Source organism: Sciurus vulgaris (genome assembly GCF_902686455.1).
Source record: "Sciurus vulgaris genome assembly, chromosome: 6".
Lineage (NCBI taxonomy): Eukaryota > Metazoa > Chordata > Mammalia > Rodentia > Sciuridae > Sciurus > Sciurus vulgaris.
The window spans coordinates 140,289,015-140,316,642 of NC_136466.1; the positions used below are offsets into that span (position 1 = coordinate 140,289,015).

The 27,628-nt window shown below is 37.1% G+C and overlaps 1 protein-coding gene across 14 annotated transcripts in view; it reads left to right on the plus strand.

Moving 5' to 3' along the window:
• The window catches only part of CPLANE1 (ciliogenesis and planar polarity effector complex subunit 1), a 173,225-nt gene that overhangs the window by 45,966 nt on the left and 99,631 nt on the right, over positions 1-27,628 (plus strand). For all 14 annotated transcript variants that reach the window (XR_013764779.1, XR_013764780.1, XR_013764781.1 and 11 more), the window contains 15 exons: positions 495-604; positions 764-922; positions 1,999-2,107; positions 3,720-4,020; positions 6,669-7,614; positions 10,244-10,389; positions 11,082-11,248; positions 11,762-11,835; positions 12,547-12,626; positions 13,857-13,934; positions 15,863-16,055; positions 16,515-16,811; positions 17,008-17,778; positions 19,392-19,558; positions 20,876-21,008. Coding sequence is in view for 11 of the 14 variants with exons in the window: in XM_079145730.1 (XP_079001856.1) it covers positions 495-604; positions 764-922; positions 1,999-2,107; positions 3,720-4,020; positions 6,669-7,614; positions 10,244-10,389; positions 11,082-11,248; positions 11,762-11,835; positions 12,547-12,626; positions 13,857-13,934; positions 15,863-16,055; positions 16,515-16,811; positions 17,008-17,778; positions 19,392-19,558; positions 20,876-21,008 (3,731 nt within the window). In the remaining 3 variants the exon portion in view is untranslated. The remainder of the gene's footprint in view (positions 1-494; positions 605-763; positions 923-1,998; positions 2,108-3,719; positions 4,021-6,668; positions 7,615-10,243; positions 10,390-11,081; positions 11,249-11,761; positions 11,836-12,546; positions 12,627-13,856; positions 13,935-15,862; positions 16,056-16,514; positions 16,812-17,007; positions 17,779-19,391; positions 19,559-20,875; positions 21,009-27,628) is intronic.

The window sequence follows — 27,628 nt, forward strand, 5'->3', positions numbered from 1 at the left end:
AGGGATTACCTTTGTCCCTCCACAGGACAAGACTGTTAGCTATTGTAGAGAAGATGGGTCTTACTTATGGACATAGTTAATTATAATAAGGGAAAGTAAATTTAGCATTAGCAGACAGTTGAAATTCTTTTTTCTTGTACTGTGAGTCCTTGCACTGTGTATAGTTAAATTATTGATACTCCATATAATGGAGTACTATATTAGCGATATAAACCCCATGAAATTATAAAATGAGTAAACTGATATTAAATAGAGAAAGTTATATACTTTATGTTTTCAAAATTTTCATTAACTGATATGCATGAAATATTCTATAATCACATTAAAATTCTGGAAGTATCTATGACTTTCATATAAGGTATTTATGATAAACGTGTTTCCTTTATAATTAACAAAATGAAAACATTTTGAAAAAAATAACCAGCAGAGGTGAAATTGTTCTATTTCATGTACATACTCATATGTTTTTTTGTGTGTTTTTATTCCTACCTTAGGTTGCTTCAGAGAACTTTGTGCTTTGTGCTGGGTGCTACATATTCGTGACAAATTATCCTATAATTGCAGGCAATATCAGAAAGCAAGAGAAAATGTAATGGGAGAAAAGGTATTTGCCAGCACAAGAATAAGAAAAATGAAGGAACATTACTTGGGAAATTATTCTTTAATGGAAGATTTTATTCTTTGTAATAAACTTTCTTTTGAACTCATTCTGGTCTATTCATCTAAACTGAAAAGGCAGTTAATCTTTTCAATATCTCTTTAGGACTTCGAAGTGGAGTTTGATTCCTGTATGGTTGAGCACTGTCTCAGCGCAGTGGAATGGGCTTATAGAATGCTACCTTTCTCTCGGTTTTTTAATATTGAAGAACTTATTCAGGATTTAATTTTGAGCCTTATTGGAGAACTGCCACCAATCAGAAAGGTGATGTGATTGTAGGTGAAAATCAACTAAATCTGAATTGGAGACTTTGAAGAATTTTTATTTTGTCTTAGTAAAAATTAATGCTCTCTATATCTGGCCTGTTTCTTTTAAAAAAAATATTTTTTAGTAGTCAACAGACCTTTATTTTATTTATTTATTTATATGTGGTGCTGAGAATCAAACCCAGTGCCTCACACATGCCAGGCAGGTGCTCTACCACTGAGCCACAACCCCAGCCCCTGGCCTGTTTCACTTAGTATAATATCCTTCAGACTCAGAGATAAATACTGTATGATCTCACTGTGTAAAACCTAAAAAGTTAAATTAATGGAAGCATAGAGTATTAGAATAGCAATTTTCGGGCTGGGGGTGCGGTGGAAATGGGCAAATGTTGGTTATGGGGTCCAAACTTTCATGTATGAAAGGAGTAAGATCTGGATACCTAATGTGCAGCATGGTATCTGTAGTTAATGATTCTGAATTGTTTACCTGAAATTTGATAAGGGAGAGTGTAAGTGTCTTCACCACCATTTCCCACACAATGATAACTATGTCTGGTAATGGATGTATTAATTTGTCTGGGATAATCAGTACATAGTATATATGTATATCAAATCATCATGATTATAATCCCAACTATTTGGGAGGCCAAGACAGGAGAAGGCAGGAGAATTGCAAGTTTGAGGCCAGCTTTGGCAACTTAATGAGATTCTGTCTCAAAATTAAAAAGGACTGGGGATATAGTTCAGAGATAGAGTACTTGCCTAACATGCACAGAACCCTGGGTTCAGTCTCCAGTACTGCAAAATAAAATAAAAGTTAAAAACCATCACATTGTGCATATCGAATGTACACAATTTGTGTTTATTAAATATTTTAAAATTTAAAAAAATAAAAAAGGCAAAGTAGATGCTGAATTCTCATTAGCGAGCTCATGCTTAAAGAAAGGATTTGACCTGACATCAAAAAGTTAGTAATAAATATGCATTTATGTTTGAGTTGGAATGTTAGAGGAATAAAAAGGAAAAAATAAGAATAATGTTGCTTATAAAAATTCCCAAAATTTTTTTCTGAAGGTGGCAGAGATTTTCGTGAAAGCATTTCCCAATCCTGAGGAAGTAAGAGTTCCATTAAGAGAGAAGTACCACTCTCTTCGACAGAGACTCAGACGCTGTGTTGTAAAAGGTATTTGTTATTTCTTAGATAGCTAATGGATAAATTGCTGGAGATGCTCCTCTTGTTTGAAAGCATTTATTTTCTGTTGTTTATGTGTCTATGCATTTCTGTCTTTCCTTAGAGGTATCTGAGAAGCTTAGCCACACTTCCCCATGGCAGAACTAATTCTCTTGCTTTGGAGCCAGGTTATGGCTCTGTCAGTTATTAACTCTGTGACCCTAGACCAGTTGTTCAGTCTCTCTGAGCTCATTTCTTTATTTGCAAAATAGGTATCTTATTCTTATTTTATGAATATGATTGAGGGAAGACTAAACAAAATGAGATATAAATTGAGCATATAAGCCAGGTATGGTGGTGCCCACCTGTAGTTCCAGCTACTGAGGAGGCTGAAGTGGGAGGATTGCCTGAGCCTATGGGTTCAAGACCAGCTTGGAAAACTTAGTATGATACTGTTTCAAAAAATAAGCATACAGTGCTTAGCAAACTAGTATTTATATACTATATAAATAGTTTATACACACACATATATGTTATATATATGTATATAATCTTTTAAAAAGTAGTATTCTTTTCATTTGTGGCTATTTTTTACTATATATTCAAGATGACCTTTTGGATTTTTAAAATTATAGCAAAATATTTATCATTTTAACTTTCTTTTTTTTGGCATTGCTGGAGATATATCTTAGAGCCTCATGCATGCTGTGTGTGTGCTGTAATACACTAGTAGACATAGAATTATTATTAACATTATTTTAGGTGCTTTGATTGAACCAAGGGACTTGCCCTTGCCAGGCAAGTGCTTTACCACTGGGATACATCTCCAGCTCTTTATTTTGAGACAGTGTCTTGCTGAGTTGCTGTGGCTGGCCTTGAACTTGTGATGCTCCTGCCTCAGCCTCCCAAGTACCTGGGATTACCACACTGGACCCATCTGGAAATTTTTAAAGAATTCATGTTACCTTTTTAGAACTACAATTCTCTACTAAAGTCTAGTTATGTCCTGTGATCGTACATTATTACATTAACAAACTCGTTTTTGTGATTTGTATTTTTCTTTTTCTTTTTTTTATTTTATTTTAGTTGTCAGTTGATCATTTATGTATTTATTTATTTACTCGTGGTGCTGAGTATTGAACCCAGGGCCTTGCAAATGCCAGTCAAGCACTCTACCACTGAGCCACAACTCCAGCCCCCTATATTTTTCTTAATACATATTTTACTGTCTTCTAAAATGTCCTGTTTATGTATTAATAAAAATGCTTAAATTTTTTTCTATAAAATTTCTATAGCTAGTCTTAAAAAATTTCCCTTGCCGTTATTATTCGCTACTTGCAATAGGAAAGGTATCCTTGTTATTTTGGATAAAATTATACTCATTTGCTCTTGCATCTCCACTCTATAGAAATAGAAAATATTATTATTCTTTTTATAATTATTGATTTGATTTTTGAAATAGACTTTCCAATGAATATTGAAGAAAATGTAATCTGTAAGAATATGGAAATAAGCCTTAACTGGTATTTATGTTTCAGGTTCCCAGGAGGGACCAGAAAGGTCTCCTTTTGTCTTGTTGAAACATTGTAATGAACCACAAGCCCTTTTCTTCTTTTCTTCCTAGGTCCCCAGACTGAGGAAATGATGTCTGTTGTCATGCATTCTATCCATAAAGTGAGGGTAAAAGCTCTAAAACGCGTGCAGAGAAATATAGGTTCTTTTGAGATGAATGTGTGGGAACCAGTTGAAGAAGAAAAACCAGATGAGACTGTGGGTTTGGACAGGTTTTCCCTGGGGGCTAGCCTGAGCAGAAGCACCCTCACAGAACTGGGAAATTCTGTGATCCACAGTGAAGCAGATACAGCAGATACATTCTCTGAAGCTTTGTCGGTTGAAGAAAAAACTAGGATACCTTTCTGTCAGAGGTATTGAACTCTCTTAATAACCATTCATTTCCTTTCAAAGAAAGTTAAGAGCTGATTTCTAGTCCCAGCATCCCTCACTGATTGTGCTCTTAACATTATGAAAAATAAGTACTAACCTCCCTACTCACAAGGATAGATATGAGACTGTATCATTTGAAAATCCACTTCATTTACCTAGTATTGAGAAATGAAATAATTTATCCATCTGTTTATAAATTAAAATTGTAGAATTCACTAGATGTTTTGTTCTTATAGTTATCCTTAGACTTACAGACAAGTTGAGCATCCTTAATCTGAAAATCCAAAATTTGAAGCTATTTTGAGCACCAACATGATTCCACAAGTAGAAAATTCCACCCTGATCCTGCAGTCAAAATGCACATGCACTAAAAATATTGTATAGAATTACATTCAGGCTGACCTGGGAACATAGCTCAGTGTAGAGCATATACGAGGACCTGGGTTTAATTCCTAATATTGCAAAGTTTAAAAAAAAAATTACCTTCAGACTATGTGTATAAGGATTATATGAAACAAATTAATTTCTTCTTTTTTGAGTGTTGGGGCTTAGACTTGGGACTTTTTTTAATTTAAATTTTTATTTTTACAGACTGCATTTTGATTCATTATACACAAATGGGCTAAAACTTTTCAATTCTGTGGTTGTACACAGTGTACATTTATGTAATCATACATGTACATAGGGTAATAACCTGTCTCATTCTATTATCTTTCATTCCCCCACTCCCTCTTGCCCCATTTTCCTCTACACCATCCAAAGTTCCTTCATTCTTCTCTTCCCCCCACCCCATCAACCCCCCTTCGTTATGTATCATCATCCAACTATTAGAGAAAACATCGGCCTTTGGTTTTTTTGGACTTGACCTATTTCACTTAGCATGATATTCTCCAACTCCTATCCATTTACCAGCAAATGCCATAATTTTATTCTTCTTTATGGCTGAGTAATATTGCATTGTGTATATATATCACAGTTTCTTTATCCATTCATCAGTTGAAGGACATCTTGGTTAGTTCCACAATCTAGCTATTGTGAATTGAGCAGCTATGAACATTGATCTGGCTGTATCACTGTAGTATACTGATTTTAAGTTCTTTGGATATAAATTGAGGAATGGGATAGCTGGGTCAAATGGTGGGTCCATTCCAAAACTTGGGGCTTTATACATGATAGGCAAGTGCTCAGCCACTTAGCTACTTTGCCAGCCCCAAAATATGAATGAATTTTGTGTTTAGACTTGGGTCCCATCCCCAAGATCTCATTATGTATATATAAATATTCCAAAATTTAAAAAGAATTCAAAGCACTTCTGGTGCCAACCATTTTGGATAAGGGATACTTAACCCTTAAAGCTGTGATTGAGCCATATTGTTTTTAAGGGTTTCCAGAGTAGTACTTGAATATTCGTTTTTTTCCTTCCATGTTTTTTATTGGTACATTGTATTTGTACAGAATGATGGGTTTTGATGTTACTTATTCAAGCATGCACACAATTTAACCATATCATTTGGCCAATATCACTCCTCAACACTTACCCCAAGCCTCCCCACTCAGCCTTCACCTCCTCCCATACCCTGATCCCTTTCCTCTATGAATCTCTGTTAGATTTTGCATATTCATTTTTGAAACTTGTTCATAAACTTTTGGGAAATTCTTGCTTTTATTTTCTAAACTCATGTCACTGTGATTTAAGCCAATTTTTCTTCATATATCTAATAACTGCAACACAGTTTATTCTCCTCATGACTTATAATCAGCAATAATTTTGCTTAAGTGAAATGATCACATCTACTCCAAAATTGTGCTTAAACTGTATCTAATACCATTTTAAATGTTGTGCTTGTTTCACAAAACAACTGTGGTTAAATATTAGCACAGGCATTCCCTAAAAGCTGCTTACTGTGCATTCACAGAAGAATAGTGCTGGTTTCAACTTCATCTCTTATTAAGGGATCTAAGAATCTCTTCTGCCTTAGGGACGGTGTTGAAAAGAAACATTTTAAAGCAATTGTTGTTGGCAGCTAAGTTTCTTGCCTAACAGTTTTCATGGCAGCTGGAAGTGTTTAAGTTCCCAACATTTCTTTGGTAAAATAAAAAAGGGGAGCCTCACTTGTTGCACATGGTATGTATAAGGGGGCTGAAAGGGACAGCCATAAAAGAGAAATAAGAATACCTAAATTAAGATGCATATTGTTAGCTTGTGATTTTTAATTGACTTTATATTCCTAAAATCTGATTAGAGGACCATATTTTACCCCCAGAAAAATTATTCATAGTTTCTATGCTGAAATGTCTGTGGAATTTTCCCTCTGATATTAGTATATTGTATTTGTTGAGCTTGTAGAATGTTTCACTCCTTAGAGATCATTTTAGTTTTCTTTTTTTTTTTTTTGGGGGGGGAGGGTGCTGGGGATGGAACCCAGGGCCTTGTGCTTACAAGCCAGGCACTCTACCAACTGACTATCTCCCCAGCCCCATTTTAGTTTTCTTCCACATTTGAGAAAGGTAGTTGAGGAACAAAGATGTTGCAAGACTTATCAGTGCAGATATTTTGTATGTCAATTCTGAGATCAGTTTTAATAATTCAGTGATTATTAATTTTGTCTTTTTCAATTTTTTTCTGTAGAAATTCCCCAGCTAACATGGAATCAACACTGATTGGTAAGCCCAGTGATAGAAAAAAAATATGTAATCAGAGCAAAAAGCCTAAAAGTAAAGAAGATCATGAAAAGCTATCGCAAAGTACACTTCCTGTAATAGGTATTTGGGAATTTGAACGTGATGATGATGAATATATTAAATTCCTTGATCTCTTCTTGAGTTATGTTCTTGAAAGAGACCTACTCAATTCCAGGGATCCTGGCATTCCATTTCTTACCAGCTTTTCTGCACAACTTAGAGAACATGAACTTAATTCTTTACTTTTTGATGTACATACAACATTAAAACGACGTCAGGGCAAAACTAAAAGCCAGAATGTGTTTAGAGCTGGCTCTTGCTTTGTCGTTGCTCCTGAGTCACATGAATCTGGAAAAGCATCCTCTTTAAGTGATGGATATACCGTAACTTTAGGAAACCACGCTCTTTCAGCTTCTGACCTAGTTAGTCAAGGGATCAGACCTTTTTTAGAGAACCCTTTGCATGAAGTCAGTAAAGATGAAGGAAAGAATGGATTGTTTGGTTTAAAAAAAAACTCAATTTACAGAATTCAAGATGGTAATCGAGAGAAACCTCTGAACCAGAGATCACCAAACCACATTTTTTGGTCTCCCAAGACCACTAAAACTAGAAGATACAATTTCAAAGCAGTTGAGTGCAATGATATTAACCCTCAGGAAGATATTCCTTTGATACTAAAGAACGCATTTGGCAGTATAGGAAGACTGTTGGAGTGGATGATAAGGTGGTCTGATCGAAGACTGCTCTGTGATTCTGGTATCACTCAGTCACCCTGTGAATACAGTCCAGTAATTCGTGTAAAGACTTCTACAGCTGCCATTCTCACCTCATTGTGGCTTTTGGAGCAACCCTATTATTTTGCTACACATGAGGCAAAAAATGTCATTATTAAGGTAAATAAATCAGTTGTTTATTAGAAATAAGAAGTGTCTTTTTTTATTAAAACTGTTTATATTTTACCCTCTACTAAAGAATCAGTAATTAATGGAAAATTAATAGTAGTGTTGATTATATTCTTTATCACCTATTTTTTTTTTTCTTCAAGTGGTTCTTTTAATTCTTAAAAATAACTGGGGTTGGGGATATAGCTCAGTTGGTAGAGTGCTTGCCTCACTATCACAAGGCCCTGGGTTCAATCCCCATCACTGCAAAAACAACAACAACAACAACCGGTTGGGGTTGTGGCTCAGTGGTTAAGTGCCCCTGGGTTCAATCCCAGAAACCAAAAAAAAAAAAAAAGTGGACAAAAATACAGGCCTCCAAAAACATAAGGGATGTATATCCTTTTTGTCTCACTTAGAAATTTATGTATGTATTTATGTGAGGCAAGCACTCTACCAATTGAGTTGTATCCACAGTCCCCCATTATGTTTTATTTAGAAACAGAGTCTTACTGAATTGTTTAGGGCCTTGTTTAGTTGCTGAGGCTGGCTTTGAACTCATGATCCTCCTGCCTCAGCCTCTTTTTTTTTTTCTTTATTGTAAACAAATGGGGTACAACTTATTTCTCTATACATGAAGTAGAGGCATACCATTTGTGTAATCATACGTTTACATAGGGTAATGGTGTTTGATTCATTCTGTTATTTTTTCCTTCTCCCCACCCCTCTTTTCCCTCTATACAGTCCCTCCTTCCTCCATTCTTGCCCCCCTCCCACTTCCCATTATGTATCACCATCTGCTTATCAGCGAGATTATTCGTCCTTTGGTTTTTTAAGATTGGCTTATCTCACTTAACATGATATTCTCCAATTTCATCCATTTGCCTGCAAATCCCATAATTTTATTATTTTTTATGACTGAGTAATATTCCATTGTGTATATATACCATGGTTTCGTGGGTTTTTTTTTTTTTCTTCTCCTTTGAGTGGCCGGGGATTCGAACTGCGGTCCTTGTGCATGCTAGGCGAGCGCTCTCCAAAGGGAGCTATTTCTTCAGCTCCAATACCACAGTTTCTTTATCCATTCATCAGTTGAGGGGCATCTGGGTTGGTTCCACAATCTGGCTTTTGTGAATTGAGCAGCTATGAACATTGATGTGGCTGCATCACTGTAGTGTGCTAATTTTAAGTCCTTTGGGTATAGGCCGAGGAGTGGGATAGCTGGATCAAATGGTGGTTCCATTCCAAGTTTTCTAAGGAATCTCCACACTGCTTTCCAGAGTGGCTGCACTAATTTGCAGCCCTACCAGCAATGTATGAGTGTACCTTTTTCCCCACATCCTCACCAACACCTATTGTTGCTTTTATTCTTGATAATCACCATTCTAATTGGGGTGAGATGGAATCTTAGTGTAGTTTTGATTTGCATTTCTCTTATTACTAGAGATCCTCTTAAGCCAGTGGAGTTATAGGCATGTGCTGCTGTGCCCAACCACTGTGTCATTTTGAAATAACTACTGAATGTCTTTATTTGATTTTTTTAAAATACTTTGCCATTCATTCATTATTCTGGGGATTGAACCCAGGGGTACTTTACTACTGAGTTACATTCCCAGTTCTTATTATATTTTGTTTTGAGACAGGGTCTAAGTTGCTGAGATTTGCCTTGAACTTGAAATCCTCTTGCCTCAGACTTCCAAGTCACTGGGATTACAGATGTTCACCACAACACCTGGCTAAATGGCTTTATAATTGCAAAGATAGTGAAATGAGAGCATTCCATTTTCATTGCCATTGCTTGGTGGCCTGAAAGTAAATTCGATATACCTTAAGAATTTAGAGGGTCAGTTTCTTTGGTATACTATGTAGGAAGTCATGTGTGCTTTTTCCAGGTGGAATAAATACTTGCCATTGCTTCAGTAACAAATATTGAGTTGTAAAAATGCAATAAATACTTGGTAAATGAATAAGAGAATTAATCAGGAGAAGTTCTGTAGAAAACAGGAATAATTTTAAACATAAAAATTAAGGGATTCAGGGCTGGGTTTGTAGCTCAGTTGCAGAGCGCTTGCCTAGCATGTGTGAAGCACTGGCTTCAATTCTCAGCACCATATATAAATAAATAAAATAATGGTTCATTTCCAACTTAAATTTTTTTTTTTAAATCGAGGAATTCATTTTTTTAAAATTTATTTTTATTGTAAACAAATGGGATACATCTTGTTTCTCTGTGCATGAAGTAGAGGCATACCATTTGTGTAATCATACATTTACATAGGGTAATAGTGTTTGATTCATTATGTTATTTTTTTCCTTCCCCCCCCGCCTCTCCCACCCCTCTTTTCCCTCTATACAGTCCCTCCTTCCTCCATTCTTGCCCCCCTCCCACCCCCCCATTATGTCATCATCCACTTATCAGTGAGATCATTTGTCCTTAGGTTTTTTGAGATTGGCTTATCTCACTTAACATGATATTCTCCAGTTTCATCCATTTGCCTGCAAATGCCATAATTTTGTTATTCTTTATGACTGAGTAATATTCCATTGTATACCACAGTTTCTTTATCCATTCATCAATTGAAGGGCATCTAGGTTGGTTCCACAATCTTGAATACAAAATACTATAAACGGTTTGTTTCAGGAACTAGAGACTCATATTAAGTCTCAGATTGGTTGCAGTATGGAGAGGAGGAGCAACAGTGATGCTGACTGTTCAGCTGCAGAAGTAATTCAAGGTGGAACTGAGGAGAGAAATGATCATAATGAAGTTTGTCAAAGTATCTTGAAGTAAGTTGCTCCTTATGCTCTTCTTTCCAGTAGAAGATGACTGATTTTTTTTGTTTGTGGCTTAAAGGGAAGAATTGAACCCTTAAAAGTTAAAGGAATAAGCATTTCTTTGAACTAGAAAAATTAAAAGTGAACTTTCTGGTACACTACAAAGATTCATTGCAAATTATGTCTCTTTTCTGTTTTCTGGCTTGTATCTTCTGTAGAGAGGAGCTAATTCATCCTGACAGATCCCTTTATTCTATTAATTTATTGACCCTGTCAGAGGGAGTTGAATTAATCCATTTATCAATTTTTACGTATGAAGCAATAATAATAGTAATATATCTTTGAATACTGGGTTAGTCAGTTTCCCATCACTGTAACAAAATACCTGGGATAACCAACTTATAAAGAGAAAAGGTTTGCCATGTGATCTTGACTATAGCAAATATCAAGACATGAAGATTCCTTTGTGAGAAAAGTTGATTTTAGATTATTTAAAATTATTCTACTTTTTTGTATAAATGAATACTAGAATGTTCAGTTATTTGTTGATCAACATTTTGCTGAGCCATGTACCAGAAATGTTAAAAAAAAAAACTTGATAAATATGAAAATAAAGTTTATAGTTGTTAAAAAATTGGAATCAAGTGGAAGCATGCTCTTTGTTTCCAAGAATGAGTTGTAATTTTAGTTGCTCCATTTTTCAGTGGAAAGCCAACTGAAGCAGAAAATCCTGAAATAAAAGAAATCAATGATGAGATTATTTCAGTCACTCATAATACTGAAAAAGAATTTATAGATACCAATGAGAATCTTTCAGAAGTAGAAACATTTACACAGGATGAAATGGATATGCACATGTCAGACTTTGAAGGTAAGTTATATAGATCATCATTTACTTTGACTTTTTAAATTTGAAATTCCTAAGTGATATCTGAAATTTTTTAGCTTTATATCTAAGTCAGTATGTTTACAATAGCCCAGAAATTAAAAGAGAATGTTGTTTATGAAATATTGAGTGTATATGTAGCCTTAAGTTTTAATAAAACCAAGAAGATACAAGGCATTTGTATGTTAGTAACTCTTTTATAATTATGGGGCCTCTAGCCCTACCTCTGTAATAATGATGGATCTCTTAATTCCTGTGAACTGTCCCCATGAAACAGATGTCAGCAAAACAGAAACTCTGAGAGCTTTATAAATAGAAACGCCTTCCAAGACTTACCTGGGGATTTACTTGATGAAGGAGGAATAATCTTTAGATGTTTTTAAAAAATAGATTTTGTTAGTAGGGTAGAAAATGTTCCTCTAATATTCCTGAAACCCTTAAATAAATTAAGATTATTTTTCAAATGACCAATTTTCTTTTCCTTTTATTTTCTTCTAGAACAATCTATTGGACGTCTCAAAAGTCTCAATATTGCCAATAACGTGCCAACTTTACCACAGCAATTAGAAGAGGTAAATCAATAGTGGATAAAATTATCTAACTTTTGTCTAAAGTTTAAATCTAAGTGTAATCCACTGTTACAAAATATGTCAAAGCAAGGATATTATCTTACAAGTACACTATGGAGCTTAAAATAGAGCTGCGCCTTGCAGAATTTGTCTTTCACTAAAATTGTCCAATAATTTTAGGCAGTGACTCTCTTCATAAACTGCTTTAGCAAATTAATCAAGAGTGGCAAAAATATTCATTATTTACCAAATATGATTCAATGTAGGATGTAGTTTTTAATACTATATGCACTTTCTATATTAATTTGTTTTCTCAAAATTCTATATACATTGAATTTCTAGGTGGAACAGAGTTTTCCAATTATTGTAACAGTTCTTTTAGAAAGGAGTAGCCTTTTCTGATTTTGTAGTTGTTTTCACAGATTAATTAATAATCATGCAGTGATGAGTATATGTAATTTATAATGTGTTAATCTACTCACATTATTTTGTCTTTATACCTGAAAATGCTCACTAGCTCAGAATGATGCAGTTTACATAGTATACAGATCTGGTCAGAGCAGGACTGGGAGTACATTTTAGTATTTGATTTTCCCTTGTTTTTAGACTGATGGTACTCTGGGAAAGTGGCTAATATGAAACTCAGAATACCCAGCACAGTTAATTCCTATTTGTTTTACCTCTTTTCATTTTGGATACTATTAATTTTTACAGCATCTGACAGAAGAGGTTCAGTGTCCAAGGGAAGAACCATGGGAGACAAATATGAAAGAAAAATCAGCTGAACAGACAGGGTAAGGGGGAGATAGTGCGAAATGATGTCACTGGCTTTTTTTTTTTTTTTTAAATTTTTTTTTTAGTTGGACACAATACCTTTATTCATTTTTTATGTGGTGCTGAGATTCGAACCCAGTGCCTCATACATGCTAGGCAAGCGCTCTACCACTGAGCCACAGTCCCAGTCCCATTACTGGCCTCTTTAACTCCATGAAACTTCAGCTTTTTTTTTTTCTGTTAAGTTGCAGTACATGTTTTATGGTGTTATTGTTTCTAATGAAATTGGTAACTTCAATTTATAGCTAGAGTAAACAGTAATTTTTGGTAAATGTTACATTTTCAAGTTGTACTAGAGTAGAATAAATAATGATATCAAAAATACCTTTTGTGTTCTCATCACTATCAGCCTTATCAAAATAAAATATAACTGTAAATAGAACAGAGTATATTCATCTGCTAATCAGGGAAACACCTTTCCGTGGTTATTGAGTTAAAGAACCATTATGCATCATGATTACACATGATCTTTTTCCCATTGGCTCTACAGTAGAGCTATGACGAGCACATGCTCTGCTGTCTGGCTGGCTTATTACTGTTTCAAGAAGAAGAGCTGAGGGCAGTTTTCATATGTTGCAGTTTGAACATGAAGTTTTAGAATTTTCGGATTACCTTGAATTAGAGAGGCAACATAGATTTTCTTTTTTAGTATACAAATTCTGTTTGGTTCTGCTGTGAAAAATCAGCAAAAAGATTTTTTTCCCCTCAAGGCTGGGGATCAAACACAGGGCCTTGCATGTGCTTTACCTCTGAGCTCTGCCCCCAGCCCCCAAAATAATACATTTAATGTGACATGCCTTTATAAGTAATTTAGATACCTCCATTCATGGAACCTAGTCTTTACAGTTTCACACACGACAAGTCTCTTTAGTGTTCTAAGCAAAGTGTCCACCTATTCTAAGGAGAAATTTGGGTCCCAGCCAACCTCATGTCCCCTTGTTCTAAGTTCTGGTGTTTTGTTGCTGAGCAATCAACAATGTTTAAGTCACACAGACGTATTTTTTGCTTTTGTCTGAATCTATTTCTCATCACTATGGAGACAGGTGTAAACAGATTATGATTATGAGTCAAGCATTACAGAGTGTTAGAGGATGTGTAGACTCTTAGATGGCTGATCCTTAGATCACTTGTATCTTAGATAATGTAAACAATATCTTGCTTCCTAATCACTTAATAACTTTTATTTATAGTATGACCAAAGCCTTTTCAAATCCTGAACATATGGTTTCTCACTCGTTTTGTATGGATACAAATTTGGGAATTTCTAGGTAAGAATTTTTGTCTACTACTTTAAAAATGATCATGTTTCACAAGTAAATAAGAGGATGAATTGATGCCTACTGAACTAAAATTCGAAATAATTGCTAAATGTTTTGGAATAAATGAAAGCATCATGCAGCATTGGAAGAGCAACATAGCACATATTTCTGACATCTTAGTTGATTATTCAAAGATTTTTCTTTACTAGTTATTAAGGACATACAGGAACATTTTTTTCCAGAAAAAACAGTAGTGTATATATTATTGAACGATGTAATTAATTGTTGCTATTTTCAGCTTCTGATTTCTAGTAGCATTTGAAATGCTTTTAATTCTCTTCAGATTTATCCAGTTGATCTTCTGAATTTCATTTACAGAGGTTAAACAGAGTGCTTTGTGTTTAGAAATCTTGCTGAATTAGGAGGAAAACATAGAACAGCTTTACTTCAGGAAATTTTTTACATAATTAATATTGGTCATCTTGCTAGTTGTTGAAAGCAAAGCCCAATAAAGTTTTCTTTAAATAGTCATGTATATCATAATGGTTGTTTTTCGTGGATTTGCCATATGAAGTTTTGTTACTGAGCATATTGGATGCTCATAAAAGGCAGACATTAGCTGAGAGGGAACAACTGTAAACCCAAATAAACCTTAAGTGCATTTTTTTTCTAAGTGCATTTTAATATGTTGTTTTCTTTTTGGAAACAATGACTGATTTATTTGAATATAATTGCCTGTTCCTTTAGTTTATGAAATTTATTTGCTTAGAAAACATTGACTACTTGCTATGTTTAAGGAATCAGTTCCCAACAACCATTTTGTTTAAAAAACAAGAAATAGCTGGGTGTAGTTGTTCAAATCTGTAATCCCAGCAGCTAGGGAGGCTGAGGTAGTAATATCACAGTTCATGGCCACCGAATCAACTTAGTAAGGCCCTGAGTAATGTAGCAAGACCCTGACTGAAAATAAAAAAATAAAAAAGGGTTGGGGGTGTGGCTCAGTGGTAGAGTGCCACAGGGCTCAATCCCCCATACCAAAAAATAAAGTATGTGTGTTCTTTTTTTTTTTTTTTTTTTTTTTTTTTTTTTTTTGCGGTGCTGTGGATCGAACCCAGGGCCTTGTGCTTGCAAGGCAAACACTCTACCGACTGAGCTATCTCCCCAGCAAAATGAAATAATTAAATTAAAAAAATGAATAAATAACAAAACCAAAGAACTAGCTTTGATCTTTAATTTTACTTTTAAATAAATATTTTATTGGTGTTTGTTTAATTTGTTTATTTAGAAAAATGAATAAAGAAGGTTTATTGCTTTGGTAGCAAAGGAAAAACACAGGGGACTGTGTCCCAGAGGTTGTGATTCTCCCCATCACAGGGAACACAAGGGGGTTTTTAAAGAGGTGAGTCAAAGGCTACATTCCAGGTGTTCCCAGGTCTGGAGTTGTAATTGTTAGGGTTTCTTTTAAATGGAGACTGATTTGTTTGGAAATGTTCACCACACTGTTGTTTCATGTTGAATGATGATCAGCAGCTACTTGCTGTGTTGATCCCAGAATTAAACATTTTTTAACCTATTTTTACCTTAGTTTTCTTAACTCTACTCTGAATCATTAATTTTAGTCAAAAAACTTATTCCTAAGCCAAATTACAGAGTCTATACAATTAATCAGAATGATTATATACATCTCAAACTCGGATACCTGCAGGGACCTTTGCTGGACTGTTCTGTGCTGTAACAGCACTGGGAGGGACCGTCACTGACTAGGACAGTATATCCCTGATATAGGCATTTAGATGAAAAATGATGGGTACTGAAGAGATCCTAAAAACTGCCAAAATAACCCCTAAATTTGAAGAAAAAAGTGGGCCTAAATATTCAGGTTATAGATTTTTAAAAATTAATGTGGGTTTTTTTTATATTTAAATGCTTCCATATAGTGCACAGATTTCTGCATTTAAAGATAAATCTCCTTCATTTCTGCCTCTGGTATCAACTGGGGTCAATGTTGCTTCAGAAACACCTGCTTCAACACCTGGGGAAACCCAGAGAAGTGAACACAAGGCTCAGTTACCAGATTCTGCAGATTCTGTTAGACAGATGCTCCAAGATGAAATGTTTAAATTAGTTCAGGTGAGCATATCTCTATGTAAGTAAGTAAATCTACAAATTATTGCGTAGGATTTAAACTTAATAAACTTCTAGAAATGAATTCCTCACCGGTGTGCTGCTCTTTCCTATTTTCTTTCTTGAAAACTTGTTCAAAACCTACCCATTATGGGAGTCCTTCTTTATCCTTGGCCTTCTCCATTGGATCACTCCTTTATGATCCCTGGATGGGTTTGTGAACTGGTTCATAGGTTTATGCATAGTCTCAGGTTTCACATGTTCCCAGATAACAGGAAGCTATACCTTTTTGTACTCCCTTTTTAAAAAAACCTCTCCTGACCCTGCCTTCCATTCTGCATTTATAAGTCTGACAAAGGCCAAGGCAAAAGTATAGCTGTCAAAAAGAATATTCAGGTGCTTATTATTGATTCCTTAGATTCTTTTCATTGTTTTAAGCTATCTCTTTGATTCTTTTTGTTGTAGCTGCAGCAAATCAACTTCATGAGTCTAATGCAAATAGTAGGATCATCTTTTGCAAACCTCCCAGATATGCCTCAGTTTCTACAGCAGACTCAGATTGGGCATTTGGGGACAAGCCAGGTTTCAAACCCCACAGGAGGGAGTGATGATGTTGAAGTCAACAGTAGTAGAAATCTTAGTCAGAGATATTTCATTAAACCACAATCCATGGAAGAGTACACCGGGGAGCCTGGCAAAAAAAACTCACATGGCCATGAAGAAATTATCCATTCTGATCAAAATAATAATGGAAATCTTCAGGTAATAGGAATAAAAATACCGTTAATGTCCTAGTAGTGTGATCATTTTTCTTTTATTATTTGAACAAATTATTTTTTAATAATTTTCTTAACATTCCACTTCCTCCAGAATAAAATATACTTAACATCATTTACCAAATAAGGAATTTGTAATATATTCTAAACTTACATTACATCCTTTTTTTTTTCCTTCCCAGAATGTTCCACATAGGAGTGTATCTTCATGTCAAGTAGACGGCAAACCCCAAAAGAGAGGACTAACCCCAGCATTTCAAAGGGTGGCTCCCCCTTCATTTTCTCTAGCTCCTGCTGGAAATACTCCCCTTCATCTTTTGTCCACGCCTTCTGCTGTCTGGAAGACACCTAGGCTTATCCCACCTGCCAAAACATTCAGTCCTGGTTCTGGTTTTCCTTTGCTTCAGTTTCAGCATAAGCATGAATTCAAGCCCCTTTCCTTACAAGCAGGAAGAGTTCCACACATTCCCTTCCAGCCTCTGGCACAGCCGAGAGAGGCTTGGGGGTTGTCTGGTGGCTTCCAGCATTCTTTGCCACAGGGAAAAATACCCACTACCTCAGGATCCCACTTGAACTCAAGCCAGTGCAGTACTGAAGCCACAAACAAAGCAACTGAGCAGAAGAGATGGGCAGAAACTGTAATTACAGACGTTTGTACAAATGTGAACTTCAGTTCATATATTGGAGAAGAAAATGTGACATCTCAACAGGACTCTGTAATATTAATAAAGCCAGAAAAACTATATGATGCTAAGCAAGGGTCTCTTAAGATATCTCCTGAGAATTCCTTTGGACTTCCATTATTGCACCTGCAATTTAAATCTCCTTATATGTTTTCATCAGCCACAAAAGCATCAATTACAGTTTGCCCAAGACCTATTAGAACTGTAGCAGAAGAAAGAAAATACCCACAACTATCATTATTGCATTCATGTCTGTCTGCAGATAATATGGTAATTAATTTTTGTGCAGTGATACAGAGGCAGAATTCTACATTTTTTGTAACAAATTCTTTATGTTCAGTAAAAACTCTAGCGTATTTCTCTCAAAATAATGCTTCTGGGATTTTTTTGTTTTTTAATTTTGTATAAAAGGAATGTCAGGTTTGAAATTATAATTGTGTGTTTTAGAGATTTTTAGGTCTTTTTTATTATTACCAAAATTTACTAGAATCTTTCATAGTAATTTCTTCTACTTGGGGAAGAACTAAAAAATAAAATACAATTACCAGGTACTCTTGTTTGCATGTAGATGTGTGCATGTGTTGAGAGAGCAAGAGTGAGCCAGTGAGGTTCCCAGTAATTGTGATATAATTCTCTTCTAATCTGCTATAGGTTAAATTGTTAAATTGACCCTGCTGTGTCAGTAGTTGTGCATGTAATTAAATGGTAGCATTAAAACCCACCACATCATCATTTGCTTTATGAAATGCAAATTGTTTAGGTCCTAATTTTATAGGTGAATAGTACCATCTTAGGGAGAGATTCATTCTGTTGTATGCTTTAAGATTTAAAGATAATATTTGGGAAGAGAAATGGCTATTCCTTAGTAAAACTAGTTACCATGCCTTCTGAACATACTATGTAAAGAAGAAAGAGGAATTAAAGAAGTGGAAAAGTTGGCATTTTGAAAATAATTTTTTTAAATTTTTTATTAGAATATTATAATAAACCCCCAAGTTTCCATCACACTACTTAGGGATTGTCAAACTTGTTTTAGAAATTAAACTAGAAGTCTTCAGCCACATCAGTGTTTATAGCAGCTCAGTTTACAATAGCCAAGCTATGGAACCATCTTAAGTGCCCTCTAACATGAATGGATAAAGAAAATGTGGTATGTACACACAATGGAATATTACTCAACCATAAAGTAAAATGAAATTATGGCATTTGCTGGTAAATGGATGGAACTGGAAATTATCATGCTAAGTGAAATAAACCAGTCCCAAAAAACCAAAGGCCAAATGCTCTCTCTGATAAGTAGATGCTAACTCAACAAGAGTGGGTAGGGAGGGGAAGAATAGAAGTTCACCGAATTAGACAAAAGGGGAATGGGGGGAAGGAAGAAGGGAGAGAAATAGGAAAGACAATAGAATGAATCAGACAGAACTTTCCTATCCTTACATAATGAATACACAACCATTGTAACTCCACATCATGTACAACCACAAGAATGATATCCTAATTAGAATAAATTATACTCCACATATGTATACTATGTCAAAATATACTCTACTGTCATGTACATCTAAAAAGAACAACAACAAAAACTAGAAGTCTTGAGGGCCAGGGATGTTGCTCAGTGGCATAGTACTTGTCTACCACATGCAATTTAGTATTGAGTTTGATCCTCAACATGTGAAGAAAAAAAAAAAGACCTGGTTGAAAATTTTACCACTCTAAAATCTAATTCTTCGAGATATGGGTACTTAGCTTAGCAGTCTTAAGTTGTTATATTTGATTTTTTTCTGTTTTTTACATATTTTAGTTTAATCAAATATTTTCCTCAATTTGTCAACATACTGCATATTTGAGTTTGTAAATTTTCATTATTTTGTTTCATGTAGTACAAGAAACCACAACTTATCCCACTTGAAAACCTCATTGCATTTAAACAAAGGCAGCAGAAACACACACATGCTTTATTGGAACAAGGGGATTCTGGTTGCCTTCAGCTTCTCAATGTCAAAGTAGAACCATCTGGAACAAGACAAGGAAAGAACAGTCAAAAAAGGCAAGTTCTAAGTTTAATTTTATTTGATAATATGTATCAGCAAGTTATTTATAACCCATATAGTCTTTTTTAACCACAGGTTTATTGATGGATCTAAGAATACAACTGTAATGGGACAATAGGCACAATTGTAATCCATATACTCTTAACAATGGAAGTCATCTGGTTCAACCTCTTGGTCTTTATTACACAATTTCATTCTGTTTCCCTGCAAAGTGTCATGTTTTTGAACATCTCTTGTAATGAGGAAAAGTCCTACATTAGGAGAAATGCTATCATTTTTTCCAATTTTATTAGGGAATTTGTTCCTACCATTGATAGGCTAGAGGATTCTTTTATGTTTCTGTAATACAGTGAGTAAAAGATGCCTATCCTTTACAGCAAAAAAATTTGATATCAGGTCGTATTCCAGGTCCTATCTAAACTTTGAACCAATATTTATTGTTATTGATCTTATCATATTCTGCAGGCTCTCGTAGTATCATGGCACTAAAAAGGTGCATGTACAAAGCAAGGCTGTAACATCTAATGAAGAGTGCAGGTTTTACCTGTATGGATGTTCAAGACATGTACTAACTGATAGTTTATTACTAACTCTAGAAAATACTTCTAGAATTTCACTTTATCAGCCTGTAAAATTTGTTCTGACTGCTGTTTCCAGAAATGATTTACTCCGTTCATCCTTTCTATGTATTCCCTCTTCATTGTAAGTCTTCCCCTTAGGTTTTTGGGACCTCTTTTCCTCCTTGCTGGGATTTCACTGAGGCAGCTAAATGTGCTTAAGCATTATCAAATAGGCTAATGAATATATCTGATAGGGTTTCTGGTACAGCTTCAAGTCTGCAGAAAAGACAGTCTGACAGTTAATTAAAATGTTTAAACCTGTCCTAAGATTCTGTGGCCACCAAAGAATAGTCAATTAAGTAGTAGAGGAACTAGGAATAAATATCACATTTTTTTTGTTTATATATGTTTATAATTAGGAGAATATCTTACTAATTAAATTAAATCCTATTAAATTTATTAGCATGATTTCAGTAACTTTCTGTATAGCATGATACAAACAACAAAATTAAGTACTTTTTTTTTTTTATGGTACTGGAGACTGAATCTGGGGCACTCTACATGCACTTTACCACTGGGCTACATCCCCAGTTCTTTTAATTTTTTATTTTGAGGCTAGGTCTTCCTAAGTTGCTGAGGGACGTGCTAAATTGCTGAGCCTCAAACTTGCAATCCTCCTGCCTCAGCCTTCTGAGTCTCTAGGATAATGGGCATGTACTGCCCAGGCCTGGCTTAAGCTGTTGTTTTTAACAGGCAAAGAAGACGAATTGAGAAAGAGTTGCAAGAAAAAAGATCTGGGGAACTGAGGACAAAAACAAGTGTGAGTTTCTGGCCAGAGGATTCCTTCATTAATAATGATAACTCAGAAATTGCCATGAAACCCAAGGTATAGTAGAGCTACTATTGACTCTTCCCTAATTTGCATGTTCAGAGTTTGGTGTTTCTTGGGGCTTGTCTAATAGTGCTAGAAGCTTCAGGCTGTGATTAGGAGTCTCTCATTCAATACACAGATCTCTGCTGCTTCCCTCCACAGAACAACAGAGTTGTGAAACAGAGTTGTGAATGTCATAAGCTACTTAAGGACAAATTAAAAATTGTAACCTAGAGCATCTGCCTCTGGGACTGTGTTTTGTTTTTTTTTTTAATAATAATGAGAATTGGGTGATCCAAGATGGCGGACTAGAGGATGACTGCATCTCCAGTCGCTCCAGAACCCAGGATTCAAGAAGGGGAGGCATGAAAGACTTGGACTAAAATAGAGCCACGGGGTGAGTATCCCCCACCTGGTGAAGCGCTGCCCGGGCGGCAAGCCCGGATTCGAGTGGCTTATTAGAGTGGGACAGGGCAGATAGCATCTCCCCCAGGCAGCTCGGTGCAGTCTGGCGGTGGGCTCCTCCCACAGGGACAGATCCTCCAGCCTCTCGGAACAGGCCCCCCAGTGAGAGCCCTTCTGCACAGAAGCAGCGCAGCCAGCTCTGGCCCGCCCCGGCCAGCTCCAGCCTGCCCCACTGCCAGCTCCAGCCCGCCAGCAGGTTGCTTCAATGACCAGCACAGGGCACCAGGGACTTCCCCAAGCAGCCCAGCCCCCCTCCAGCGGGAAGCGCCTCTCTAGGCTAGCGTCTCGGGGCAAATCACCCAGTGAGAGCCTGTCTACACAGAGCCAGCCACAAGTCCCCAAGCCAGTGGAGACCTCCAACCTCCAACCAGCCTCTGGAACCAGGGCTGTGCAACAAGAGACCTCTCCAGGTCTCTCTCCCTGGAACCAGTAGCGGGCTAGGGGCAGCGTTCTTTGGAAGCACTGCATTATCAAATTAATCCAAGACTTCTGGCTACTGAAGGCTGGGAGGTGATACACTGGAAATCTACAGGGTCACTATAAGCCAATAGAGGAAATCTACAATATCACACAGTCCCATTGACATCTGACCAATATGAGAAAACAAGGGAAGAAAATGTCCCAAACAAACCTAGATACTATATCAATAAAAACCAATGACAGCACATCAGAAGAAATGTCCGAAAGGGAGTTCAGAATGTACATAATTAAAACAATCAGGGAAGCAAACGAGGAGATGAAAGAGCAAATGCAGGCATTGAAGGAGGAGATGAAACAGCAAATGTAGGCATTAAATGAACGCACTAATCAACAGTTAAAAGAGCAAATAACGGAAGCAAAAGAGCATTTCAATAAAGAGAGATACTGAAAAAAAAAACAAACGGAAATTCTTGAAATGAAGGAAACAATAAACCAAGTTAAAAACACCATAGAAAGCATAAACAATAGGATAGATCACCTGGAAGACAGAACTTCAGATATTCAAGACAAAATATTTAATCTTGAAAACAAGGTTGACCAAACAGAGAAGATGGTAAGAAATCATGAACAGAATCTACAAGAATTATGGGATATCATGAAGAGGCCAAATTTAAAAATAATTGGGATTGAGGAAGGCTTAGAGAAACAAACCAAAGGAATGAACAATCTATTCAATGAAATAATATCAGAAAATTTCCCAAATCTGAAGAATGAAATGGAAAACCAAGTACAAGAGGCTTATAGGACTCCAAATATGCAAAATTACAACAGACCTACACCAAGGCACATTATTATGAAAATACCTAACATTCAAAATAAACACAGAATTTTAAAGGCCGCGAGAGAAAAGAATCAGATTACATTCAGGGGGAAACCAATAAGAATATCAGCAGATTTTTCAGTCCAGATCCTAAAAGCTAGAAGGGCCTGGAACAACATTTACCAAGCCCTGAAAGAAAATGGATGCCAACAAAGAATTTTATACCCAGCAAAACTTACTTTCAGTTTTGATGATGAGATAAAATCCTTCCACGATAAACAAAAGCTAAAGGAATTTACTAAAAGAAAGCCAGCATTACAGAACATTCTCAGCAAAATATTCCATGAGGAACAGATGAAAAACAACGATGTAAATCAGCAATGGGAGGAACTAGCCTAAAGGAATAGCCAAAATGAAGGAAAAAACCAAATCATGTCAAAAAACAAAAATGAGTCCAATGACTAGGAATACAAATCATATCACAATAATAACTGTGAATGTTAATGGCCTGAACTCATCAATCAAAAGACATAGACTGGAAGAGGGTTGCAATCTAATCTATATTTGTGAAGAAATTTTATATAAGATAAGAGAGCTGTGAAAATAAATTTTAACCTATCAGAAAATACCTCTGAATTCCTATCTATGAATTCACTCATATTCAGTGGACTAAGACATGGAATTCCAGACCAAAGTGCACTGAGATCTGCTAAATGCATCAAAGATATTTGGGGGCTCCAGTGGCTGCCCAGGGGAGGAGCAGCGAGGAGAGCTGTGTGGACTCAGGACACCGGGGCCTGCCCTGAGGAGGAGGAGGAGGAACGTGGCCGTGTGGATTCGGAGTGACTGCACCAGAGCTACAGGTGATTGCCAGAGGAGAAGCTGCGTGGCGAGCTCTTTGGACTCAGAACGACTGCTTCTGCACACCGGGGCCTGCCCTGAGGATGAGGAGGAAGAAGAGAAGCGTGGCCGCTTGGATTCGGAGTGACTGCACCAGAGCTACAGGCGGTTGCCAGAGGAGAAGCTCCGCAGCGAGCTGTTTGGACTCAGGGCGACTGCTTCTGAACACCGGCGCCTGCCCTGAGGACGAGGAGGAGGAAGAGGAGCGTGGCCGCTTGGATTCGGGGTGACTACACCAGAGCTACAGGCGGTTGCCAGAGGAGAAGCTCCGCAGCGAGCTGTTTGGACTCAGGGCGACTGCTTCTGAACACCGGCGCCTGCCCTGAGGACGAGGAGGAGGAAGAGGAGCGTGGCCGCTTGGATTCGGGGTGACTACACCAGAGCTACAGGCGGTTGCCAGAGGAGGGGCTACGTGGCGAACTGTTTGGACTCAGACCACTTCTGAATCCCGGGGCCTGCCCGGAGGAGTAGGAGGAGGAGGAGGAGCGCGGCGGGTCGTTTGGACTCACAGTGACTGCATTAGCGCTCCAGGTGGCTGCTCAGAGAAGGCGAGTGGTGAGTTGTTTGGACTTAAAGTGACCGCTCCTGAACACAGGGGGGCTGCCTGGAGGAGAAGCGTGGTGGGTCGCTTGGTCTTGAGTGGCTGCACCAGAGCTCCGAGTGGTTGCTCAGAGGACCCGTGCTGCGGGTCACGTGGATTCAGAGCCACTCAGAGCGACCGCTCCTGAACAAACGGAGGGTTATCTGGAGAAGGAGGAGGAACAGGGAGGGTCACTTCGACTCGGAGTGATTGATTGCCCAGGGGTACGGGTGGTTGGTGGGAGGTGGAGGCACACAGTGAGTTTCTTGGACTCCCAGTGACTGCACCGTAATACTGAGCGTCTGTCTGGAGGAAGAGGCGTGTGGCAGGTCTCTGGGTCTCAGAGCGATTGTATGGGGCCCCAGGTGGCTGCTCAGAGGAGGGGCCCCATAGCCAGGCATTTAGGTGCAGAGCAGGGTCCCAGGATCTAGGAGGCTTCTGGGTGGAAGAGCCGCACAGAGACAGGCTTAGGGCGGAGCGAAGGTTCCAGGCCTGCGGGCAGATTCTCTGAGGAGGGGCAGCCTAAGGAGATTCATCTGCGAAGGGTGAGGCTCCCAGACCCAGGAGGTAGGGCCGGGCCCCTGGGAACTTTGCAGAGGAAGGCAGCCCAGCCCAGGCGGTAGCTGTAAATTAAGGGGAACCTCTAGGAGGGTACTGACCAGCGAGACCTCCCCACCGGGTGAGTCTTCCCTGCCGGGTGAGGTTTCCCCACAAGGACGATAAAACCAGAGACTCAGGCCCAAACAGGCCTTGCCTCAGCGCGCAGCCTAGGTCCCCTTTGGATGACCATTGGTCAACAAGTGGAGGCACCTCTGCCCACTAGCAGGGATTATACCCCACCTGAAGGCCACCACTCCTAGAGAGGCAGCTTCCTTGTGGAGCACCGCATTATCAACTTCCTCCAAGACTTCAGCCTACTGAAGGCTAAGGGGGGATATATATAGAAATCTTCAGGGACATTGTAAGTCAATAGAGGAAATCTGCAATATCTCAGCGGTACACTGATACCTGAACAATATGAGAAAACAAGGAAAGAAAATGCTGCAAACAAATCTAGATGTTACATCAATAAATCCCAATGACAGCATGGCAGAAGGTATGACAGAAAAGGAGTTCGGAATGTACATAATTAAAATGATCAGAGAAGCAAACGAGATGAAAGAGCAAATGCAAGCATTGAATGATCGCACCAATCGACAGTTAAAAGAGCAAATACAGGAAGCAAAAGATCATTTCAATAAAGAGTTAGAGATATTGAAAAAAAAACAAACAGAAATCCTTGACATGAAGGAAACAATAAACCAAATTAAGAACTCCATAGAAAGCATATCCAATAGGATAGAACACCTGGAAGACAGAACCTCAGACATTGAAGACAAAATATTTAACCTTGAAAACGAAGTTGAACAAACAGAGAAGATGGTAAGAAATCATGAACAGAATCTACAAGAACTATGGGATATCATGAAAAGGCCAAATTTAAGAATTATTGGGATTGAGGAAGGCCTAGAGAAATAATCCAAAGGAATGAGCAATTTATTCAATGAAATAATATCAGAAAATTTCCCAAATCTGAAGAATGAAATGGAAAATCAAGTTCAAGAGGCTTATAGGACTCCAAATACACAAAATTACAACAGACCCACACCAAGGCACATTATAATGAAAATACCTAACATACAAAATAAAGACAGAATTTTAAAGGCTGTGAGAGAAAAGAACCAAATTACATTCAGGGGGAAACCAATACGGATATCAGCAGACTTTTCAATCCAGACCCTAAAAGTAGAAAGGCCTGGAACAACATTTTTCAATCCCTGAAAGAAAACGGATGCCAACCAAGAATCTTATACCCAGCAAAACTTACCTTCAAATTTGACGATGAAATAAAATCCTTCCATGATAAACAAAAGCTAAAAGAATTTACAAAAAGAAAGCCAGCATTACAGAACATTCTCAACAACATATTCCATGAGGAAGAGATGAAAAACAAAGAAGCAAATCAGCAAAGGGAGGAATTATCCTAAAGGAATTGTCAAATAAAGGAGGAAACAAGTTGTGTCAAAAAAATAAATAAAAAATGAACCAAATGACCGGGAAACCAAATCATATCTCTATAATAACCCTGAATGTTAATGGCCTGAATACATCAATCAAAAGACATAGACTGGCAGATTGGATTAAAAAGAAAGATCCAACAATATGTTGCCTGCAAGAGACTCACCTCATAGAAAAAGATACCCATAGACTAAAGGTGAAAGGATGGGGAAAAACATACCATGCGCATGGACTCAGCAAAAAAGCTGGAGTATCCATCCTCATTTCCGATAATGTGGACTTCAAGCCAAAGTTAGTCAGAAGGGATAAAGAAGGTCATTTCATACTGCTTAAGGGAAGCATAAATCAGCAAGATATAACAATCATAAACATCTATGCCCCAAACAGTGGCTCATCCATGTATGTCAAACAAATCCTTCTCAATTTCAGAAACCAAATAGACCATAACACAATAATACTAGGTGATTTTAACATGCCTCTCTCACCACTGGACAGATCTTCCAGACAAAAATTGAACAAAGAAACCATAGATCTCAATAACACAATCAATAATTTAGACTTAACGGACATTTATAGAATATACCATCCAACCAAGAGCGAATACACTTTCTTCTCAGCAGCACATGGATCCTTCTCTAAAATAGACCATATATTATGCCACAAAGCTAATGTTAGCAAATACAAGAAGATAGAGACACTACCATGTATTCTATCAGATCATAATGGATTGAAGTTAGAAATAAATGAAAGAGTAAAACACAGAAACTATTCCAACATCTGGAGATTAAACAATATGCTATTATATGATGAATGGATAACAGAAGACATCAGGAAGGAAATTAAAAAATTCTTAGAGGTAAATGAGAACAAAGAAACATCATATCAAAATCTCTGGGACACTATGAAAGCAGTAGTTAGAGGGAAATTTATTTCATGGAGCGCATTTAATAAAAGAAGTAAAACTCAACAAATAAACGACCTAACACTACAGCTCAAAGCCCTAGAAAAAGAAGAACAGAACAGCACCAAAAGTAGTAGAAGACAGGAAATAGTTAAACTCAGAGCTGAAATCAATGAAATTGAAACAAAAGAAACAATACAAAAAATTGACAAAATAAATAGTTGGTTCTTCGAAAAAATAAACAAAATTGATAAACCTTTAGCCACACTAACAAAGAGAAGACGAGAGAAAACCCAAATCACTAAAATTCGGAATGAACAAGGAAATATCACAACAGACACGATTGAAATACAAAACATAATTTAGAAGCTATTTTGAAAATCTATACTCCAACAAAATAGAAAATTTCGAAGACATCAACAGGTTTCTAGAGACATATGAATTGCCTAAACTGAACGAGGAGGACATAAACAATTTAAATAGACCAATTT